At 39.8% G+C, this 21608-nt stretch overlaps 1 protein-coding gene across 1 annotated transcript; it reads right to left on the bottom strand.

Annotated features, from left to right (window-relative positions):
• Nucleotides 1–497: 497 nt before the first annotated feature.
• On the bottom strand, nucleotides 498–20381 carry acta2 (actin alpha 2, smooth muscle). The gene is made up of 9 exons (XM_003224366.3): nucleotides 20302–20381; nucleotides 13948–14119; nucleotides 10843–10971; nucleotides 9878–9988; nucleotides 7442–7526; nucleotides 7189–7350; nucleotides 6238–6429; nucleotides 1672–1853; nucleotides 498–894 (listed from the first exon to the last, which is right to left on the bottom strand). The coding sequence occupies exons 2-9, from the start codon at nucleotides 14074–14076 to the stop codon at nucleotides 751–753; spliced, it is 1134 nt and encodes a 377-aa protein (XP_003224414.1). The 5' UTR covers nucleotides 14077–14119; nucleotides 20302–20381; the 3' UTR covers nucleotides 498–750.
• Between the last annotated feature and the right edge of the window lie 1227 nt (nucleotides 20382–21608).

The raw sequence follows: 21608 nt of genomic DNA, 5'->3' as shown, positions 1-21608 counted from the left end.
GTGTTAGGTAAGTGCCAGGAAAGCTCCAGCACCACACTAAAGGTGGCCAGTTAAGTTTTTATTTTTTAAGGATTTGGGGTGTTGGGAAGGTTTTAGAGGCTTGATTCAGTCCAGAAAATGTGAGACGGCTGTACGGACGGCCCCCTCAGAAGTCCCATGACTTCTGAGGGGCCAGTCCAGACAGCGGCTATAGTGGGTTTGCCCTGCACCTTTCAAGAAGGCACAGAACAAACCCACTAATAATCTCGGTGCAAAGCAGTTTTCCTACTTTGCACCAAAAGCATTTGCAATTTTGTGAGGTGTTATCTGGACACCTGTCGCGAACATCCAGGAGAGTACATTTTGCGCCCTATCTGCATGCGCCCAAAGTTTATCCATCTGGAATGTGGTCATCCTCTTTTCCTACAATCTTCTAACTTATGAAGTATTATTATTGTTTCTGATAAGCCATGTCTTCTCATAATAGTCTCCAAAAAAGGGATATCAATTTGCAGTAATCAGAGTAAGAAAAACTGAAGGTGTTTTATTAATAAAAATTGTAAGCACCTAAATGATAGCATGTTTACAGTTTGCCTTACCCACCCCAACGTCCCCTAAATGACACACAAATCTAACTAGAAATATAGCCAGAGACATTGTTGTGAAGGCATTTGGAATGGAGTTAGAAGAATGTTGTTGTTCCTGAATACATTCACAGTAGTGTGCTCAGAGAGAGAGAGAGAAAAGAGAGACAGGAGAAGGGAAAGTAACTTAGAAGCATTTGCGGTGAACAATGGATGGTCCAGCCTCATCATATTCCTGTTTGCTGATCCACATTTGCTGGAAGGTGGAGAGAGAGGCAAGGATAGAGCCCCCGATCCAAACAGAGTACTTGCGCTCAGGCGGAGCAATAATCTGCAAAAAATTGGGGAGAAAATTAAAGCTCCAATGAGACTACAATAAGGCAAGGATGCTATGAACCAAATAAAGAATTTTTATTTTCTGGGATGTTGTACACTATTTTTATGGCCAAAAAAAGTAAACAAAGGATTTATATATGCACCAGAGCTTGAAAAGTTACACGATTGGACTGCAACCCACATAAAATATGCTTCTCAGAAGTCCCCAGCCAACCTGATTAATGAGCCCTCTGCCAACTCTAATCTGCACATAAATAGATGAAACTGCTTCTGCAATCTCTGCGTGCAACAAACAGTGAACCTAGGCAGGGCACATCTACAGAATTTTTCTTATGTAACTCTTTGACACAAAAAAGTCAACACTTGGTCTCTTTAACCTGGAGCAGTTTGGCATTCCTGACAAGGTATTCTTAATGGTCTGATTTACATTTCTGCCTTGCTTTTAAAGGCAGTTCAGTTTTTAAGAGATTTCCGGCAAGAGGGGAAACTCAGCAGAATATTTTTAATCATGCTATGGTGAAGGAAACCATCTGATATTTTTTTTCCAAATCAGCCCTACAACATGATAATACCAATGCTTTGTAACTAAGCTTGTGCAATTTGGCCAAAAGGCATGCCGTTTCGGGGTCCATTTTCAGGTAGCCCCTCATTCTGTTTACTGGGAAGTTACTATGTGAAACCAAGACTCAATCCTCAGTCATTTTAAGGCCTACCTGCATGAAGTTAGTTTCCTTTGTTGTTATCAACTAGGTAATGGTCAATAATGCAATACCTTGATTTTCATGGTGCTAGGTGCCAGGGCAGTGATCTCCTTTTGCATTCGGTCTGCAATACCAGGATACATAGTGGTTCCACCAGATAGAACATTATTTGCATAGAGGTCCTTTCTGATATCAATGTCACACTTCATAATGCTGTTATAGGTGGTTTCATGAATGCCGGCAGATTCCATGCCTGTGAAGTTTCAGAAAATATTTAAATATTCTGAAATATTTAAGCACATTTCCAATTTCCTCACCATTTGAGCTGGTTCATAGTCAAATGCAAAAAATCAGCCCATTAAATCTAACAGAAAATACTGTGCCAAATAGTTCCAACACACAAAATATCATATACTGTTAAAGCTCAACTAATCTTACAAGTCTGGATAGATAGAATAGTTTTAACATACAATAATTTAAGCATCTGTCAGGGTCTCTTTAATGCTAGACAAAGGATGGGAACACCACAGAGGTTTTTTTATTAAAGAGATGGTCAAAATGATAAAATGAAAGTATTAAAAAGCATTAAAGAGTAATCATTATTTGAAGTCCAGCTTGCCAGCTCGTGTTTTATTCATCATCCTTCCAAGAAAGTCCCAAGCATTGTACAACATGTATGCACGTAATGATGTATACACGATTCAAGGCACCAGCCTTTAAATCAATACCATAAGTACACTGTAATGTCACTGTACGTATGTAAACAATGCACAAATATATTGCATCAGATTAAATTCAAGAAAAGATTACTTGAAGCACAACTAATCATATTTTAAATGCAGTGTATTTGGAAGGAAATGACCGTGATGAAAGAAGAGAAGTGTCTTAAAATATAGCTTCCAGCAGGCAAAGAATTCCTTATATGGTTATTGAAACTGTCTTCGAAAACACTACAAATACAATTTGAGCTCAGCTTCTCAAAACATGCCCTCTAATCCGTAGGTATGCAACTCCTTGGACTGTTTGCTTTGCAGGGTGACCTTCCCTGCACCCACTTTTGGTTTTTCTTTTTAAAAAATCCAAAAATGTTACTTGCAATAATATTCATTCCCCTGAAGGCAGGAGGGGCACTTCAATATTGCTATGTTATTTGTGTTATTTCTGTACCATTGTTGAGCCAAGAATGTCCATGACAGTCATCTGATAGTTACACTTGCTGGAAAAACCACATTTCTGCGAAATGGAACTCATCACTTTGAACATGTAGAGAAACCAGCAAGAAGAGTGAATCAAGGACTGGTTGTCCAATGGTGCATCTACACTTTAGGATTATGGCAGATTGTCACCACTTTAATTGCCATGGTTCAATGCTATGGAATCACGGGAGCTGTAGTTTTACAAGGTCAATCCCCATGACAGACCCCTCCTAAATGAAAATCACTACATTTTGCACTTTATTCTGCTCCTTTATTGGAAATAATTTGACCTCTCACCCCACCCAAATCTCCTAGAGAACACTTCAGCACTTTGTCCATTCACTTTACTAAATGGGGTTTACAATTACATATCTTTGCACTTTTGTCCAGACCACCCTTCCATTTTATCCATTTTACCATTAAGTGGTGGTCTCTGCTTTATATCATATTACAATTTTATTATATTATCATTGTATTATATCGTATTACTGTGTTTTTAATTTATTTTATCTATTTGATGGTGTTGTTTACATATGTTTTTTAATTTTTTGTTTCATTGTCTGTTCTTTGGGCTTGACCCCATGTTAGCCTCCCCAAGTCCCTTTGGGGAGATGGAGGCGGGATAGAAAAATAAAGTATTATTATTATATTATTGTATGGCACAGCAAACAAGATAGACATGCTGGATTTCATATCACAAAATCACAAGTTGAACACTTCCCAAGTGTCTAGGACTGTGTGATGTATTTTCGGATGATGTGTGCAGATCCCAGTAGGGTGGCTTTTTGCAGTTGACAGATCGTGATTTTGTCAATGTCTATTGTTTCCAAATGCCGGCTGAGATCTTTTATTATTATTACTATTATTATTATGTCTTTAGCCTTCTCTGTCAAAGGCCTGGTGCCACACCAAACTACAACACCCAGGATTAGACAGCATTAAGCCATGGCAGCTAAAGTGGTGTCAAACTGTATACATTCTAAAGAGTAGATATTAGGGTTGTCCAAAATTTCATAATGATTCTTAATTCGGATTGATTTCGGATTGTTCTTGCTTTTTGAACCGATTATTGAGACGTTTTCCCTGGGCGCAACTGGCAATGTAATTCGAACCATCGTTGGCCCATTCTCTAATTGTGTCTTAATGTTTTGTTAAATTCCCCCCCCCCCAATTTTTTTTATATTTTTTAAAAATATTTTTTATTTTATTTTTTGTTTCTGCAACCTAACTTGAATGGGAGCCTAGCGCAGCCTAAAATGGCTGCCGCTCCCTGGCCAATCAGAGACTTCCACGATGGCTGGAAAAGGTGGGGGCTAGCGTCCTCCGCGTCCACATGGAAGATCTCCATAAAAAACCTCTCTCTAACCCAGGCAAGCCATTCTGGGCTGGGTTACTGAGCTGAGAGGGTGGTTCGCGCTGGGCTAGGAATCAAGCCGCCTGCATTGAGGGGAGAGAGGGCGAAGTGTTCTGGCTGAGAGAGGGTTGGGTCTGGTAAGGGCTGGCTTTTGTTGCTGGTTCAATATTGTGTGTATTTTTTGGGAAATTGGCTTGGGGCTTGTGGGATCTGGCAGAGTCCTTGCTGAGGCTTTAGGCAATTTTTATTTTTAAAAGGACGTGGGCGCCAAGGCATTGCTTTCCTGATGCTCCGTTTCTATTCCCAAGCCTTGGGCTGAGTGTTATTTCTGCAATCACAAAGTCAGACATTGATTTGATTCAATAGAGGGTCCACAGCAATTTATAGTTTCCAAAGGACATTGCCAATCCTGTCAAGGCATTGCTTGGCGTGTGCTGCGTTTCTAATCCAAAGTCCTCAGCCAGAGTTTTATTTTTGCCATCACAAGGTCAGCCAGGGGCACCATCAATCAATAAGGTCCAAGGCAATTTATAGTTTCCAAAGGACAATGGCACTCCTGCCAAGGTATTGCTTGGCGTGTGCTGCGTTTCTAATCCAAAGTCTACACAAGTAGAAGAGGGACTTTTACAGTGATAAGAACCCAATTGAACAGGAAATAAGACTTTCAAACCAGGAACAGGTTTCTTCAAATATTGAAAAATAGTGTATTATAAAAAGTTATGAAAATTCGCCAAAAATCATAGGAGACAGGAAATGTTCTGCAATTTGTTGAGCAAAGAGTGTTGAATGTGATCTCCCACTGTACCAAATTTGAGGAGGATAGCTCAAGAAATGAGGGCGGGAGAGCTCTGTAAATGTCCCCCCCTGGTTTCCTTTTTTTTTTTGGCGATTGCGCATGCGCATCCGCCATTTTAGAAACATTAAGAATCATTACGAATTTTCGGAAATATCCGAAATTTTTGGGTGAAAAATTCGGAAATAATTTCTATATCGAAGCGCCGGCACCCCCTACTTTAGAAACGAGAATTGAAACATTTTTTCCATCGATCGGACAAGCCTAGTAGATATACATCAAGAATAATTTTTTGTGCCTATCTAATGCAGGGTAGACAGAGGGTATGTGTCCTAATATATTGAATTCCGTCTTCCATAATCCCTAAACATGGCATGCTGGCCAAGGCTGTTTGGAACTGAAGTCCAAAACCATCTGGGGCAATACTAGTTCTCTACTGTAAAGCAATGGTTCCCAACCTGTGGTCCGTGAAGTCCCCAAGAACTAAAATATGGTCCATGGTCTCACCATTACTACACTGTTGCAACGAGAGTGACTTGTCTCGCGAAACCTTATAATCCCGAGACAATGGGAATATCGGGAGGGGAGAAACTGACTACTCACAAAAGGTGTGACAACAAGCTTCCTGACTTCTGCTTCTCCTACTCCTCCCTCCCCCTCAGAGTAGCCATTCCATATGGTGCCTGAAAGTGGGGGTGCCTTGGTGTCTTTGTTTTTAGGCCTGTTCCTGGGGTTATTTGGACTGCTGATTCAGAAAATTGCATTGGCTAGAACACATCAGTTCTAGATTATTAAATATAGTTTTCTGTGGCTGAGCAGATAGCAACTATTGGATGGCATATGTTCTGTATCAGAAACTAGAGCTGATATGGTCTATTCAATGCAATTTTCTGTATCAACACCCCAAATAACGAAATCAAATCTAAAGTTGACCAAAAACTGATTAGCAACCCTTTTGGTACTAATGTTGAAGAGCGGTCCCTGGTCAAAGTGGTCCCTGATCATGTAGACCTTGGTCAAAGTAGTCCCTGGTCAAAGTGGTCCCTGGTCAAAAAATGGTTGGGAGCCACTACTGTAGAATAAGGGCTAGCTAGGCATTGCTATCTGCATAGGCTGGATCTACACTGCCTTATATCCCAGAATCTGATCCCAGATTATCTGGCATTGTAGACTCATACAATCCCGTTCAAAGCAGATAATCTGGAATCAGGTCCTGGGACATAGGGCAGTGTAGATCCAGTCAAATGTTGGACTGGAGAATGACGTTATTGGCTAGGAGTATACAGCAACTTACCAATGAAAGAGGGTTGGAAGAGAGTTTCTGGGCAGCGGAAGCGCTCATTCCCTATTGTGATCACTTGACCATCAGGCAGCTCATAGCTTTTTTCTAGAGATGACGAAGAAGCAGCTGTGGCCATTTCATTTTCAAAGTCCAGGGCAACGTAGCAGAGCTTCTCCTTGATATCACGAACAATTTCACGCTCCGCTGTGGATGGGATGGAGAAGAAAGATCCGTTTATGGTCTTACTGATCACAAGAAGCTAAGAAGGAAGAATATGGGATTCTTTCTGGGCATACTTGTTTGTAATTCAGCAGAATAGCCTACATTATCTAAATGTATATTTTGAAGACATTACATATTTATCATCAGTAAAGAAGGTTTTATCTTATTTTAAAAGACAGCAATGTTCAGGTGTATTAAAAATGTTATTTCAGAAAATTTGCCATGGAGTTTGTAGAAGAACCTGGGAGACCACTTTCACCATTTCTGGCCATATTGTGTATGTTGATATAACTAGCTTTAATATGGAACCAAATTTTGAATTTTGTTTTTGAAATTTTCAAAATTACAAGATATTTTCATTCCATTTTACATGTCAGAATTTTAAAGGGAGCACTACATTTTCACATTTCTTTTACAGGAAAACTAGAATTCATTTCTGAATGGCACCATTATTTGGTTCTTCTTGCAGTGGTCAGGATCTACAATTGGAATGTCCTGGAATATTGTGGACTGGAATCCCAAGTATAATGCATGCATCCAGAAATTCATTTATTTCATTCTCCAAAACCAAGCAGCAGAGAATTGTTGGAATTCTTTGAAGAGTTCCTTCAAAGAAAAACATTCAGAATCTGCTTGGTTTGAAGTAGTTCATACAGCATACAGCAGCCATATGTTTACAAACAAAGTTCTTTGGCAAATATTATAGGAGAAAAACAATTGGGGTGTATGTAATCCTCTTACCAGTAGTAACAAATGAGTAGCCACGTTCTGTCAGGATTTTCATGAGGTAGTCAGTAAGATCACGGCCAGCCAGATCTAAGCGCATGATGGCATGAGGCAGGGCATAGCCCTCATAGATTGGCACATTGTGGGTGACACCATCCCCAGAGTCAAGCACAATGCCTTGAGAAAACACAAAAAGGCAACATTTGGCCAAAAGTCAACCAACCCCATTTCATTTTCAGAAGTCCCAAAGCTAACATAACTTTCTTACCTGTTGTACGTCCAGATGCATAAAGGGACAGAACAGCTTGAATAGCAACATACATGGCTGGGACATTGAAAGTCTCAAACATAATCTGGAAGGCAATTACAAAAGAAAAAACAAGAGAAGTATTGGATAAATGAAAATATCTTATTTGTTATTCCCTCTGAAAGGCTAACTACTGGCAATACAATACTAGGAACATGATAGGCACTGCAGATTAACTCAACAAGAGAAGTCAGTCATAGTAGAGCACTTGATGAACCAACCTAGACACAGTATATTATTTGAGAACACAGAAATGCTGGACTACTCTAACAATCACCATGTCAGGCTACACAGAGAAGCCATTGAAATCCACAAGCATGTGGACAATTTCAACAGAAAGGAGAAAACCATGAAAATGAACAAAATCTGGCTACCAGTATTAAAAACATTGCCTAACAAAGGATCCCCCAAGCAGGAAACAGCCAGGCTTTGAAGCTGCAAGGCTATTCAGTGCTAATCAAGATGGCCAATTGCAACATTCATACTTGCCTCAAACAGGCAGGAGTTCCTGCTCCCACCCTGAACATTCCAGTTTTCAACAGACCTTACAACTACTGAGGATGCCTGTCATAGATGTGGATGAAATGGCAGGAGAGAATACTTCTGGAACAAGGTCATACAGCCCAGAAAACTCACAGCAACCCAATGATTCCGGCCACGAAAACCTTTGATAACACATCAATACTAGGTATGTTTAATTATTATCAGCACATAATATAATGTTTTTTCCATTACTAATCCTGGAGTAGTGAACCTTTAGCATTCCAGATGTTCTGAACTTCAATCTTAGAAATCCTAGCCAGCATGGCCAATGATAGGAGTTTATGGGAATTGTAGTTCAAAGCCTATGTTAGGCCAAATGTTTCTCATATATTCAGAACAAACAAATGTAATGGGTTGTGAGCAGTCCAGTTTACAAATAAACATAACTCTTAACAGTGTCAATTATTTAGAATATGCCTTGCACAATGTGATAATCTATATAAATAAAAATGTAATGTCAGTTTGTGAGGACCTCATATCTTCCAAACTATTTCACCACTTGCTACGAAATTTGGACACAATGTAGCATTTGAACTGACAGGTGTTTTAAGCTATTCACATACCAACTATCACAAACCTGTCACACCAGAGACAGGTAAAACCATACCTCTTAGAAATGGCCAATCAGTCCCCTCCTCCCTTAGCAACCGACGTAACAGACAGCTCCTCCCCTTAGCAATGGAGCAAGCAACCGCCAAGCACTCTCAATAGTAGGAAGGAGGAAGCACTGAGGTCACTCCCCGGGAAAGGCCTATGGTCCCTCCTAGCAGGAAAATAACATGATTCTCTATCCTTTCTTTCCAATTGAACCAGTCTGGGCCACAGCAACGCATGGCCAGGTACAGCTAGTACTTTGTAAAAATAAATGCCTACTTTGTTGTCCATATATCTTCAGTTCAATTGTCATTTGTGATAATCCCACTATTTGGTTTTCTTCATAATATTAATTTAGAGGTTGTTCACTATTTCTTCCTCTAAGGCTGAGAGAGTGTGATTTTTCCAGGGTCACCCACTAGGTTTCCATGATTCAAATCCTATTTTCCTAGAATCTTAATCCAACACTCAAACCATTAAACCACAATGGTTCAAGTTATACTATGCGGTCATTACCTTTCTCTTATGGAGCTACTTTTCCCAGGATTACTTTGAGAAACATGCTAGTTAATCATAGGTAAGAATGTACAGGTAGATATATAATATATTGACAGCATGAAAGAAACTTCTGACATCATTGTTACTTCACATGTGAGGTTAAGTTCTGGCAATGTAACATGGTTACATGGCTACCAGTCAAAGATATAAAGAGAGTGACAGAGTATTCTGAACCCACAATAAGAAGATTAAGGTGGGTAGAACTAATATTTGAGGGCTTTAACAACAGAAGCTTGGTTATTGACAGAGTTGGGCTTCTGTATCTCCCCCAGGTCTATACAAGGCAGACATAGGAGAAATTATTTCATCTAAACAAACTCCAGAAATGGCGTAAATGATGTATACACGATTCAAGATACCAGACTTTAAATCAAAATCATAAGTACATTGTAATATCATTGTAAAAATGATGGGGTGCTAATACAGCTCTGAGATCAGATAATTTAAAAATCCCCAAATCTATTATTTATTTGTATATAACTGTGTTAAAGCAGCTAGCTTATTTCATTAGACTTTTTTAACCTCCTTCAACCTATTTTACACAGTTACAAAACAACAGGGAAACAGTAATACTGTTGGAATCACTGGGCATCATGTTTCACGCCAAGGAGAACATTGATAGGGATCACAGTGTCTGTGAACATAGTGGCTGAAACCAGGCAAACCAGATCAAAAACTGAAGCACTGGAGATGCAATTTTACCTGTGTCATTTTCTCTCTGTTAGCTTTGGGATTCAAAGGTGCCTCTGTAAGCAAAGTTGGATGCTCTTCAGGGGCAACACGTAGCTCATTGTAGAATGAATGGTGCCAAATCTGTAGTAAGAGCCAAACAGAAATATCTGGATGATTATGATGAACACCACCACAGCTAAAATTAAGATACTACACTGCTGTACTATGCTTCAAAAATACTTCAAAAGATGCAGTAAGTACAAAAAAATTAAAGACACTAAAATAGGCAATATGTATAGGTGAACAAAACATACTACAGTCGAAGTAGTAATAGGGTGGGCTAATGATTTAATATCTTTTTTATTTGGATGTCTGGAACACCCCTAACTTTTAAAATATAGAAACACTGGCCCCTTCTACACTGCCCTATATCCTAGGGCATTTAAATATATCCCATTATCTGCTTTAAACTGGATTATATGTGTCTACACTGCCAGATAATCTGGGATAAGAAGATAATGTGGGATCAGATCCTGGGAGATAGGGGTAGTATGGAAGAGGCCATTGACTTAGACAAATTAGTCACACTTGGCAAGCATGACGGTCTCATGTGATATATTTTAGGGCTGTTTTTCTTCTCTGTATTGTGGCTGTTTCATTCCAGAAGAGACAATGCAGATGTTACTAGGAGTGTGAAGTAATAAGGATGACCAATCTACCACCACCCCCCCTCTCTCTCACACACACACACACACATCATCATCATCATCATCATCATCATCATCATCCTTTTAAGGTTCAGAACTACAATAGTCCCAAATATTGCACTTCGAGTCTCCAAAAATAAAGAAATTGGTGCAACAACAAAATATTTGAACGGCATCAAGAAATTCTAACAATATCTTCTCTACGGTGCAGAAGGATGATATAAAATGTCAAGCCATTTTTGCCTATTCATTTTATGCGAAATCTTCCATATTTGTGAGTTAATATACCTTTTCCATGTCATCCCAATTTGTGATGATTCCATGTTCGATGGGGTATTTCAGTGTCAGAATCCCTCTCTTACTTTGAGCTTCATCGCCTACGTAGCTGTCTTTCTGGCCCATGCCTACCATCACACCCTAATAAGTTAAGAGAAAAAGACAACTGCCTCAGGTTCATAAGCAAGCCATGGCAATATGCAAATAAGGTGGCACATTATTTCAGTGTCATTATAAGTTTTTTAAAAAAGGGTAAAAATCTTTCTCCTGAAGCATAACAAGCAAATAGAAAATTCGTCTGCATGATATTAATATATCAAGCTCCATTGCCCCGAGTGAAATCTTGCATCCATTTAAAGTAGTATTTTTTCTCTCTAGAGTCCTGGGTCCCTATGTTGCTGAAAAAGTCCAGAATTTGTTCCTAAGATATTCAGCATACAAAGAATATGTTTTGCCACTGAAATAGAATATCTTCCTATTTCCTTTGAAAACTGGAGAATTTTTTATTTTACGCAACAATCCATCAAAATCTACTACTATGTGAAGGTAATGCTAACAGAGAGCCATCTACTGGCAGATGTTGGACAGTATATAACCCAAGTTCACTATTTCAGAGCAGATATAATCTGAATGAACAATACCCCCATGTTTACTAGAAAAAAGCGTCACTGAATTTAGTTCCAAGCAAATACATTATGACTGCCTATCTGTGAGACCAGAACCCATAGGTTCATTTATCCACTTCCAACACAAATGGTCTTAATCTAAAGGCATTTTCTAGGTCTTCCTGAACTACCCGATGGTATTCTTGGGCTGGAAATCCTTCATTTCAATAGTGTTCGCTATTATCTATGGTCTTGCATAGCCACACACAGTCCAGGAATGAACAGTCTGTGAATACAGGAGTTGTGCTACTGTATGTTTAGAACTGCAGAGTTATAGTAAATAAAACTATAACTTCGCAAACAACAAAATAATTTATACTTTCTTCTAAGACTTATGTGACCAAAGTCACAGTTCCTTTGATAGGATTTATGACCAAAAATCTCTACTAAGAGCTTCCTGTTTAGGAGTCTCAGCAGTTTCAAAGTCTTCTTAGGCTTTTAAAGACTATAAAGTATATGTCAAATTGGCCATTATATTTTCTTTCCTGGACTTCAAAGACTCATATCTGTAGTAATTTATGCTTTTATCGGGATTTAAAATCTCCAAAATATTAATAAGTAATTTCCACTTCACTATAGGTCTATTTCATTTTAGTTGGTTCATTTAAGCCTCTCTTGCTACCCCCAGTGAAACATATACATCAAGATACCTGATTAGTCTGAGTAAAGCCTTGTATCTTTTTAAAAATTCTCTGGCTTAAACAAAATGGACTTTCCAATCTCCTGTGGAAGGTAGCTAACTTCCTGGATGGCTGCTCAAGACTTTATTGAAAACTAGCCTGGGTACCTGGCATTGCCCAGGTTATTTGAAAAAGTAGGTTTTTAATTGTACAAAATGCATAAGGTTGTGGTTGAACTACAACTCACATCGCGTCAGGTTAACCCTAAAAAAACTCCATCAATACTTAAAGTTTTGTATGTTGTGCAAGTTTACTCTAGATGCATCATTGGTGGGGTTCAGTGTGTTCTATGACTGTAGGGTAAACTACAGTTCCTACTATGTTGAGTCAATCCCCTCAAACCTCTCCAGTAGGTTGAGTTAGTCACAGGGGTTCTGTGTGCCAAGTTTGGTTCAGGTCCATCATCAGTGGAGGTCACAGTTTCCCTGGTTGTGGGTGAACTACAACTCCCAGAAAGGAAGGTCACCTCCCCACAAACCCCTCCAGTAATCAAATTTTGGTATATCAGGTATATGTGCCAAGTTTGGTCCAGATCCCTTGATGTTTGGGTTCACAGTGCTCTCTGGATGTAGGTGAACTACAACTCCCTCAAATCAAGGTGAATTTTCCCCAAAGACCTCCCGTATTTTTTGCTGGTCATAGGGGCTCTGTGTGCCAAGTTTGGTCCAATTCCATCTTTGGTTGAGTGCAGAGTGCTCATTGATTGCAGGTAAGTTATAAATCCCAATACCTACAACTCCAAAATGTTTCCCCTCAAAACCCACCAGTATTCAAATTTTAGCATATCAGGTATACGTACCATGTTTGGTCCATATCCATAATTATTTGGATTCATAGTGTGCTCTGGATGTAGGTGAACTACAACTCCTATAAAACTCTCCAAAGACCTCCAGTATTTTTTGTTGGTCATGGGGGTTCTGTGTGCCAAGTTAGTTCCAGGTCCATCATTAGTGGAGTTCAAAGTGCTCTTGGATTGCAGGTGAACTATACATCCCAGTACCTACAACTCCTATAAATCATAGTGAATTCTCCCTAAACCCCTCTAGTATATTCAGTTGCTAATCAATTCCTCTGTTTGCTTGTGCCATAGAAAAGAATAGGAAAGGGTTAAGGGAGAGGCAGTGGGTGGGATCATGCAAATTCCACACTAACTGAGAGAGTAAGAAACACTGACATGCCTGTGGTGGAGGAAACACATAAAATCTAGAATGAAATTGTAACCGAATGAAAACCTTCACTTGGTTGGTAGGCAGTATAGTGTTTCCGGAGGACACTGGCAGGGCCCTTGGACATGTTTTTGGCGCTCTCTATAACCTGCAATATCATTGGAGGGAGGGCCATTGGTGTCCCCTGAGTAGTGGGAGCTATAGCTGTTTGTTGAGGCAGGAGCTTGTCTTTGTAAGTCAGTGGTTCTCATCCTGGGGTCCCCAGATGTTTTTGGCCAACAACTCCCAGAAATCCAAGCCAGTTGACCAGCTATTAGGATTTCTGGGGGTTAAAGGCCAAAAATATCTGGGGACCCCAGGTTAAGAACCACTGGTGTAAGTGTACACCCCAGTCACACACACATACTTATTTTCACTTTTATTATGTGTATAAATGAACAAAAATACAATATACTGTCTGATGATGCCCCATCATCTGGATTCATCTAAAGGAAATGCTAAATGATTTTTGACTCACTCTTTTGAATTCCCTCTGCATAATTAAGTTTGAAGGGTCTTTCAAGTACTTACAAAGATAATATTTCAGGAAGTGGATTAAATATTTACCTGATGCCTGGGACGTCCCACGATGGAAGGAAAAACAGCTCTCGGAGCATCGTCCCCAGCAAAGCCTGCCTTGCAAAGGCCTGAGCCATTATCACAAACCAGCGCGGTGCTATCCTCTTCCTCACACATCTTCTATGATGACTTTCTTAGGCTTTTCACACAGGTAACAATCCTGTCAAGAGAGCAAAGGTGACCGAATAAAATAAAACAGATGTTCATTTTCAGAAAATGAAAGGCAGTTTGGGGTTCTTGAGCATCTGTGGTTGATGCCTAAGGTATCACACAGAGACCACTTATACTTCTATATAATCCAGATTATCAAAACAAATAATCCACATTATCTGTTTTGAACTGGATAATATGGATCTACACTGCCATATAATCCAGTTCAAATCAGATAATCTGGATTGTGGCATCACCAGGAATTGCCCCTTTCAATATTACTCTTGAAATATCATCAAGGCCTGCCCATCAGTTACATCATAAGGAGCTCTCCTTGAGTCTCAGGTTTTGGCTCTGAAATCTCAGGGACTAAGATAGACCTGACCTTCAAATATGGATCTCCAGGCCACTGAAAGTTAGTGCTGGGCCCCAGGCAATAGTTTTGATGGGGCCCACCTCTCTAAATTTAGTCACAGGGATGTCACAGATTGTCTCTGGGCTGTTGGGGCACCAACATTTACACATTTGTAATGTGTTGCTTATTTTTCTGTCCAGACTCAAAGGGTCCCAGGTCCTTCACAAGTATGGAGTTTGCTTCCCACTCCATTTCAGTGGTTCTTGTTTATTTACAGTTGTACAGGGTATCCATCTAAGAACTTCTTAGCAGTTCAGAACTGTTTGATAGATTGCACTGCCCTATTGACAGCAGAATTTAGCAATTTCATGGGATTACAAGCCTGGAGCCCAGGGTTTGAATTCCCATTTGACCATGGAAACCCACTAGATATTCTTGGAAAAGCAGCATGCATTAGGGTCATAAATCAGAAACAACTTGAAGGCATACAATAACAAGCTGACAGCTAAATGACAACCACCTTTGCAGATACACCTCACAAAGCAAAGCCAAGTGTCTGAAAGTTTGCCAGCTGTTAGGATTTCTGGAAGTTGAAGACTAAAGATATCTGGGGACTCCAGGATGAGAACCACTGCCTTAGAGCAAAACCGGCTCCCTTGGAATGAGTGGAATTTCAGTTAGTCATGAATAACTTAAATCCCATTAATGTCAACAAGTCTGCTCTATGGCTCCTTCTACACTGTCATATAAAATCCAGTTTATCTGCATTGAACTGGATTATATGGTAGTGTAGACTCATATAATCCAATTCAAAGCACATAATGCGGATTATCTACTTTGATAATCTGGATTATGTGGCAGTACAGAAGGGGCCAAAGAAGGATTATGCCTGGATGAAGTACTAAGACTTTTGCCAAAGCTCAAAAAGTTGTTTGTGGTGCGATTATCTGTGCCATTTTTTTGGAGAAAAGTGGTAAAAAAATACAGTTTGCAGATTTGTCTTTGAAATTATTGAGTACAAAACATGGTGCACATAATACATCTCCATGTAAAACTCCGCTTTAAAAAACAGAATATTTCTAATCCTTTCTGGCTTCAATGACGATGAAGATGGTGGTGGTAGTGGTTTACCTTAAGATACCATCTTATCTCCAAAGAGCTTAGCCAGGATAGCCCAACACAATTTTATCCTAGGAAAACTTAGAGCCTATTTCCTGTCTGTCCAGTAGTGTATAGGGATGGGGAGCAGCTGGCCTCCATTTGTTCAGTTGCAACTCTCATCAGCCTTGATTTTGTATAGCCAATGATGGGTGCTGTAGTTCAATACCATCTGGAGAGGCATGTTTCCTATTGCTGGTTCAGTACATTTTCTTCTGTCACTGCCCTTAAAATGGCATCTATAGGATCTCTCTTCCTGTCCCAGTCCATCTGTGACTCCATTGGATTTAATCAATATATACCTTGGGACACAGAAATCTGATGCAAGGGGCAATGCTTAACTATTGCTGTCATGATCCAGTAAGCAAAAAATACTTGTTTTGGCTAGTGTTTGAAATATTTCTCCAGCCAAAAGAATAATTTAAATATAAGTTTGGGTTTTCAAAAAAGAAATAAAAAGAGATATTTCCCATATATTCCCATCTTGTTACATTTTAATATTGCTCTTTTAGGTGAACCCCTCAAAACATGTTATCTAGACATCATCATTGCGTGCTTTGGGGACTTTCTGTCTTTCATTGACTGCTTCTAGGCTCAATCTGGATGAGCATTAAGCATAGTTTTTCTGAACTTCTGGAAGAAAGTTAGAAAATTTATTTTAATTTTTAAAAATGAAATGCACTGAGGAAGGGCAAAATAAATATGCGAAATGTTTGAAAGCATATCTTTAAGAGTGACAGAGGATAGTTCTATTTCAGCATTTATTCGAAAGCACAGAAACATTACCTAACGTGAGTCTCTCTAGCCCGTTTGGAACAAACCATTTCCTAATTAGGAAGCAAAGTCTTTCAAAAGTCTGTTTTTGGAACTGAGCTGGAACGGTCAAGTTTTTTCCCCCTCAAACTCAAGTCAACTGAGCCAAAAGGAATCCTTCGAGGAAGGAGGAGGGGAGGCAGCGTTTCTGCCTGTGCATGGTGAGTTCTAAATGAAAGCCATATTTAGTAAGTAGCAAATGTGAGAAATTCGAGAAAATCAGACCTTTAAATCAAGTCCTCTAATGGCATTAAAGCAGTGATTTAAAATCCTGAGCTGCTCCAGACTGCTGAAATGATGATCTTGCAGTAGCTCCTTTAACTCCAAGCTTGGCAATAAACCTGGCATGTGTATTTCTCCAAAGATGATTAAGGTATGCCATTAGCTGTTAATCATTTTGCTCCCAGACATGACTAAAAATGCTCCCAGTGCACAGTATTGCACAGGATGTTAAGAGCAAAAGCAAACCTCATTCAAAATATACTGCTTGCAATCCAGAGTTTGGAAATTTTACTGTTTTGGATTAGTAACCTCAGAACATTGTGAGTCTAGGGTCTGTAAATCTCCCAGAACCCAGTCACTGACCTCTGGGAGTTGCAACCAAGAATAGTAAGCTCTGTACAAGCAGAGACTCCTTACTCACCTAAAGCCACCACTACTATTTTTACTATGATTGCTTCCTTCTGATATTATGCAATATTTCAGTTGGATTCAGGTTTGTAACGTGTTAAAGTATCCAACATACAAACTGGAATCCACCCCACTGTCTCAGAAAACAACACAACAGCAACAAGAAGACCTAAAACACCACAACTTTAGCAATGACTTGATATTAGCATCTCAAAAACTGCTGTTCTGAACTGACTTATGAAAAAGACAACAATTTTGTACCTTGCCTTCCTGAAAGTTGTGAAATGAACTAGCTAGATTATGTTTTCATGGCAAGATGTTCTTCAAATGTAGTGGTCCCACTATATTTGAAGAGTGTCTTGCCCACAAGTCACCTGTTAATTTATGGCAACCCCATGCATTTCATAGAGTTTTCTTGGGCAAGGAAGACTCAGAAGTGGTTTTGTCAGTTTCTTCCTTTAAGTTATAGCCAACAGCCTCTGGTATTATAATTACAATAATTATTATTATAAGTTCTATCAGGACCTCAAGATTGAACTTCAAAGACTCTGGCAGAAACCAGTGCAGGTGGTCCCGGTGGTGATGGGCACACTGGGTGCCGTATCAAAAGATCTCAGCAGGCATTTGGAAACAATAGACATTGACAAAATTATGATCTGCCAACTGCAAAAGGCCACCCTACTGGGATCTGCACGCATCATCCGAAAATACATCACACAGTCCTAGACACTTGGGAAGTGTTCGACTTGTAATTTTGTCATACGAAATCCAGCATGTCTATCTTGTTTGCTGTGTCATAATAATAATAATAATAATAATAATAATAATAATAATAATAATAACTTTATTCTTATATCTAGCCCATCACCCCTAAGGAACTTGGGGTGGTTCACATGGGGACAAGCCCAGCAATACACAATAAAATACAATCACATAAATACATTTTAAACTTATGAAAATAAAATCATAAAACTTTCTCATCCTAGAGCTAACCAAGGGTAATCCTGTTTGGCTTCCAAGATCAGATAGCATGACTGAAGACTCACATACCAACACTAATATGAGTTGAAAATACATCTGTAGACCAGGTCTTCCCTGAAAGACTTCTAAGAGGCAAGGATGTTTGGAGCTGTACAGACACTGACAGGAATCCCATGCAGGAAAAGCCAATAGTAGGCTTCTTATAATGAACATTTCATTAAAAAAAAGCAGCTACATCAACCATACAATTCTCTAGTGCCAAGACATAGAAAGATTTTACATTAAGCAGGTCTTACCCAATTCAACAAGTGCCAAGTCAGATCTTGGAGAAAATACCAACTTTATAATGATGAAACTCAATACTGTGACACACACACATTTTTATCATGTCAGAAGCAACTTGAAAACACACTGCAAGTTGCTTCTGGTGTGAGAGAATTGGCTGTCTACAGAGATGTTGCCCAGGGGATGGCCGGGTGTGTTACCATCCTGCTGGGAGGCTTCTCTCATGTCCCTGCTCACCCCATCTCATGGTTTCAAACTGTTAACCTTCAGGTCAGCAACCCATCCTTCAGACCAGCAGTCCAGCTGACACAAGGGTTTAACCCATTGCACCACCGTGGCTCCTACACACATGTAATCACACTCTATTTAGTCTGCTCCAAATATCTGTGAATTTGACAGAAAGTCTTATGCATTTGTTGTTCCCTCAATAGGTCTCTAGATATAGAACGGTGCCTTTGGACTTCTAATAAATGGAGATAAAGTGAAGACTCTTTTACTCAGCGCCAGTATCAGAAATAGGATTCTGTATCTTCCACTCCCTATAAATCCCAAATGTTTGTCCTTGAGAATCTAGAACAATGGGTATTTTTGCAGCATTTACTCCTTAGAGTTAGATGAAATTAGATGACAAAGTCCATTTTCTGAATCCAGATTGTCTACTTCATATAAACTCATATAATTTAGACTCATATACTCCAGTTCAAAGTAGATAATCTGGATTTAGAAACTGGATTATATGAAAGTGTAGATCCAGCTTCAATTGATGCTAAATTGAAAACAGCGAGAAATTATAATGCCCCGACAGGATTCCATACAGCTGAATAAAATCCCACATTATCTGCTTTGAACTGGGATATATGGTAGTGTGGACTCAGATAACCCAGTTCAAAACAGATATTGTGGGTTATTCTGCCTTGATATTCTGGGTTATATGGCTGTGTGGAAGGGTCCTTAGATATTACTCAGAGGTAACAGCAATAAGCATTAGAGAATCAAATAAACATTATCCTTATCATCAATGTGAATAACAAAAACACAAGCTTTGACCCCCAAAAGCTCTGGTAGCTCAGCTTGCTCTGAATTCAAGTTCATCACTAAATTCAAATGAATCTCCTCTTGGTAAAGCAACAATGAGGTAAAATATAGAGCATACATATCTCTGTTGGCTCTAAATCAATTCTTAATAGTATTTCAAAAGCTCTGTCTTCAGAAAACTGTCAAAAACCTTACAAAAAAGAATTTCCAGGAAACAATAAAGATCAAGTTCAAGAACAACAGAAGGATACAGCATCCAAAAAGAAGATGCACATAAGAAAGAAGAAAGTGGACTATAGTAATTGAATGAGGAGAATGCACTTTGCATCTACTGGAATCTACCAGACACGACAGCTGTTTTTGAAACGCTATTAAAAAGCATTCTTGCAAAGTAGATTTCTCCCTTTGAATTTCCTGCAATGCCTATATTGACAGGAAGGTTGTACAAAATCTTGACGAAGGGTGATATTATCCTAGCTGCTTAATTTTTAATTTTAATATGAATTGAAACAGCAAAGCTAAGGGAACAAGACAAATCCACACACAGAGAAAAAAAAACCCTTCAATCCCTTGGGTTTGTGCCTAAACTCTCCCATCAAATATATGAAAACTAAAACATTGGTTTGGATTATTCTAAAGAACTGGATCCAATGTGTGTTAACTCAAAAAGAAGTTTTATGGCATTTTGTTGGAAGCCAGTCCCACATCCCAGCCTTAAAGATGGGATGTGATGCCCAATGTTAAGGCAGCAGGGCTTAAGGATGGGCATCACATCCTATGGTCACAAAGAGCAAGTGCCTTTTAATGTGTGAGGGTTACTTCTGTGTTTTAGAGTGAGATTTTTCAGGCAGCAAAGCTCTTCATTAAGGAAGCTATTCCTATCTAAACAAATCATGCAAATCTGGCAATCTCTCCTTTGGTTCACTGCCACTTACCCTGTCTGTGCTTTGGCTGGGGAGAGCTGCTCTGGGATGGTGCACTGGGAAACGGAGCAAACTCCCGTTTTATAGCTCTGTGGGCTCTTCCCCTCCCACCAGCTTCCCAAACAAGGAGCAAACCCAGGCCCCGTTTCTGTCTCTCTGTCAAACAGAGCCATATAGGGGCTTCTACACAAAACCCTCTGATCTGGGTGGCCACCAGGCCCTGGGTCTCTTCCACGCTGCATTCCATTCCGGAGATTGCAAGGCAGGAGGAGGCTGCAGCTGCCTGTCAGATCAACATTGAAATTTTAGGAGCTGCAGAAAGACTGATGTGGGATTGCACACGAGCGGTTGGTAGCTCCTGGCAAGGAACACAGGCTTCAATAACATGCCCCATGCTGTGTTTGCCACACGCACAGAGGCTGTCTAAGAAGAAGAACGGCAGCTAGATATTACTTGCCTTTTGATACCTTGTATTCCCAAATGCCTTCCAACCTTTGTGTCAGTAGATGCCTGGCATGGAAGGTAATAACAAGAAGAACTCATGGCACATGCTGCATGCGAAAAAAGATGTGTTTCAAAAGGGCATTTATTTATTTATTTACCTTTCTCTACCCCTTGGGGACTCAAGGCAGCTTACAAAGAGCACAACATGGTGCCTAAAACATAAAACATGAAATAAGATTAAATTAAAATTGAACATACAAAAAGACATAGTTAAGATACAATCCAATGTTGGGACACATCATCCAAAGGCAAGATCTAAGGCCGTTCCATAATCAATTGCATGATTTCCAGTAAATTTGTTGCACTGTACTATTTCTCAAAGGCCTGCTCCCAAAGCCAAGTTTTAACTCTTTCAGAAGGCCAGGAGGGAGGGGGCTGATCTAATATCACTTGGGAGGGAGTTCCACAACCGAGGGGCTACCATTGAGAAGGCCCTATCTCTCGTCCCCACCAGTTGTGCTTGCGAAGGAGGTGGGACTGAGAGTAGGGCCTCCTCAGACGATCTTAGACTCTGAGGTGGTTCATAAGGGGAAATACTTTCAGACATGTAGACTGGGCTGGAACCATTTAGGGCTTTGTAGGCTAAAGGCAGCACTTTGAATTGTGCTCGGTTGCAAACTGGCAGCCAGTGGAGCTGACGTAACAGGGGGTGGTATGCTTCCTGTATGCCGCTCTGGTGAGCAGCCCAGCTGCCGCCAGTTGGACCAACTGAAGTTTCTGAACAGTCTTCAAAGACAGAGCCACATAGAGCGCATTGCAGTAATCTATGCAGGATGTAGCCAAAGCGTGGACCACCATGGCCAAGTCAGACTTCC

Source organism: Anolis carolinensis, chromosome 3, assembly GCF_035594765.1.
Source record: "Anolis carolinensis isolate JA03-04 chromosome 3, rAnoCar3.1.pri, whole genome shotgun sequence".
In the NCBI taxonomy this organism is placed as follows: domain Eukaryota; kingdom Metazoa; phylum Chordata; class Lepidosauria; order Squamata; family Dactyloidae; genus Anolis; species Anolis carolinensis.
This window is presented reverse-complemented; position numbering and strand designations above follow the sequence as displayed.

What these genes read in the sequence shown, in the direction of transcription:
- acta2 (XM_003224366.3), bottom strand. Translation starts at nt 14,076, where the DNA reads ATGTGTGAGGAAGAGGATAGCACCGCGCTGGTTTGTGATAATGGCTCA. An exon ending in ACAGAGAGAAAATGACACAG is followed by an intron (nt 7,527 to 9,877) that starts GTAAAATTGCAT and finishes ATTGCCTTCCAG; the next exon opens with ATTATGTTTGAGACTTTCAA. An exon ending in CTTCCAACCCTCTTTCATTG is followed by an intron (nt 1,854 to 6,237) that starts GTAAGTTGCTGT and finishes GAAACTTCACAG; the next exon opens with GCATGGAATCTGCCGGCATT.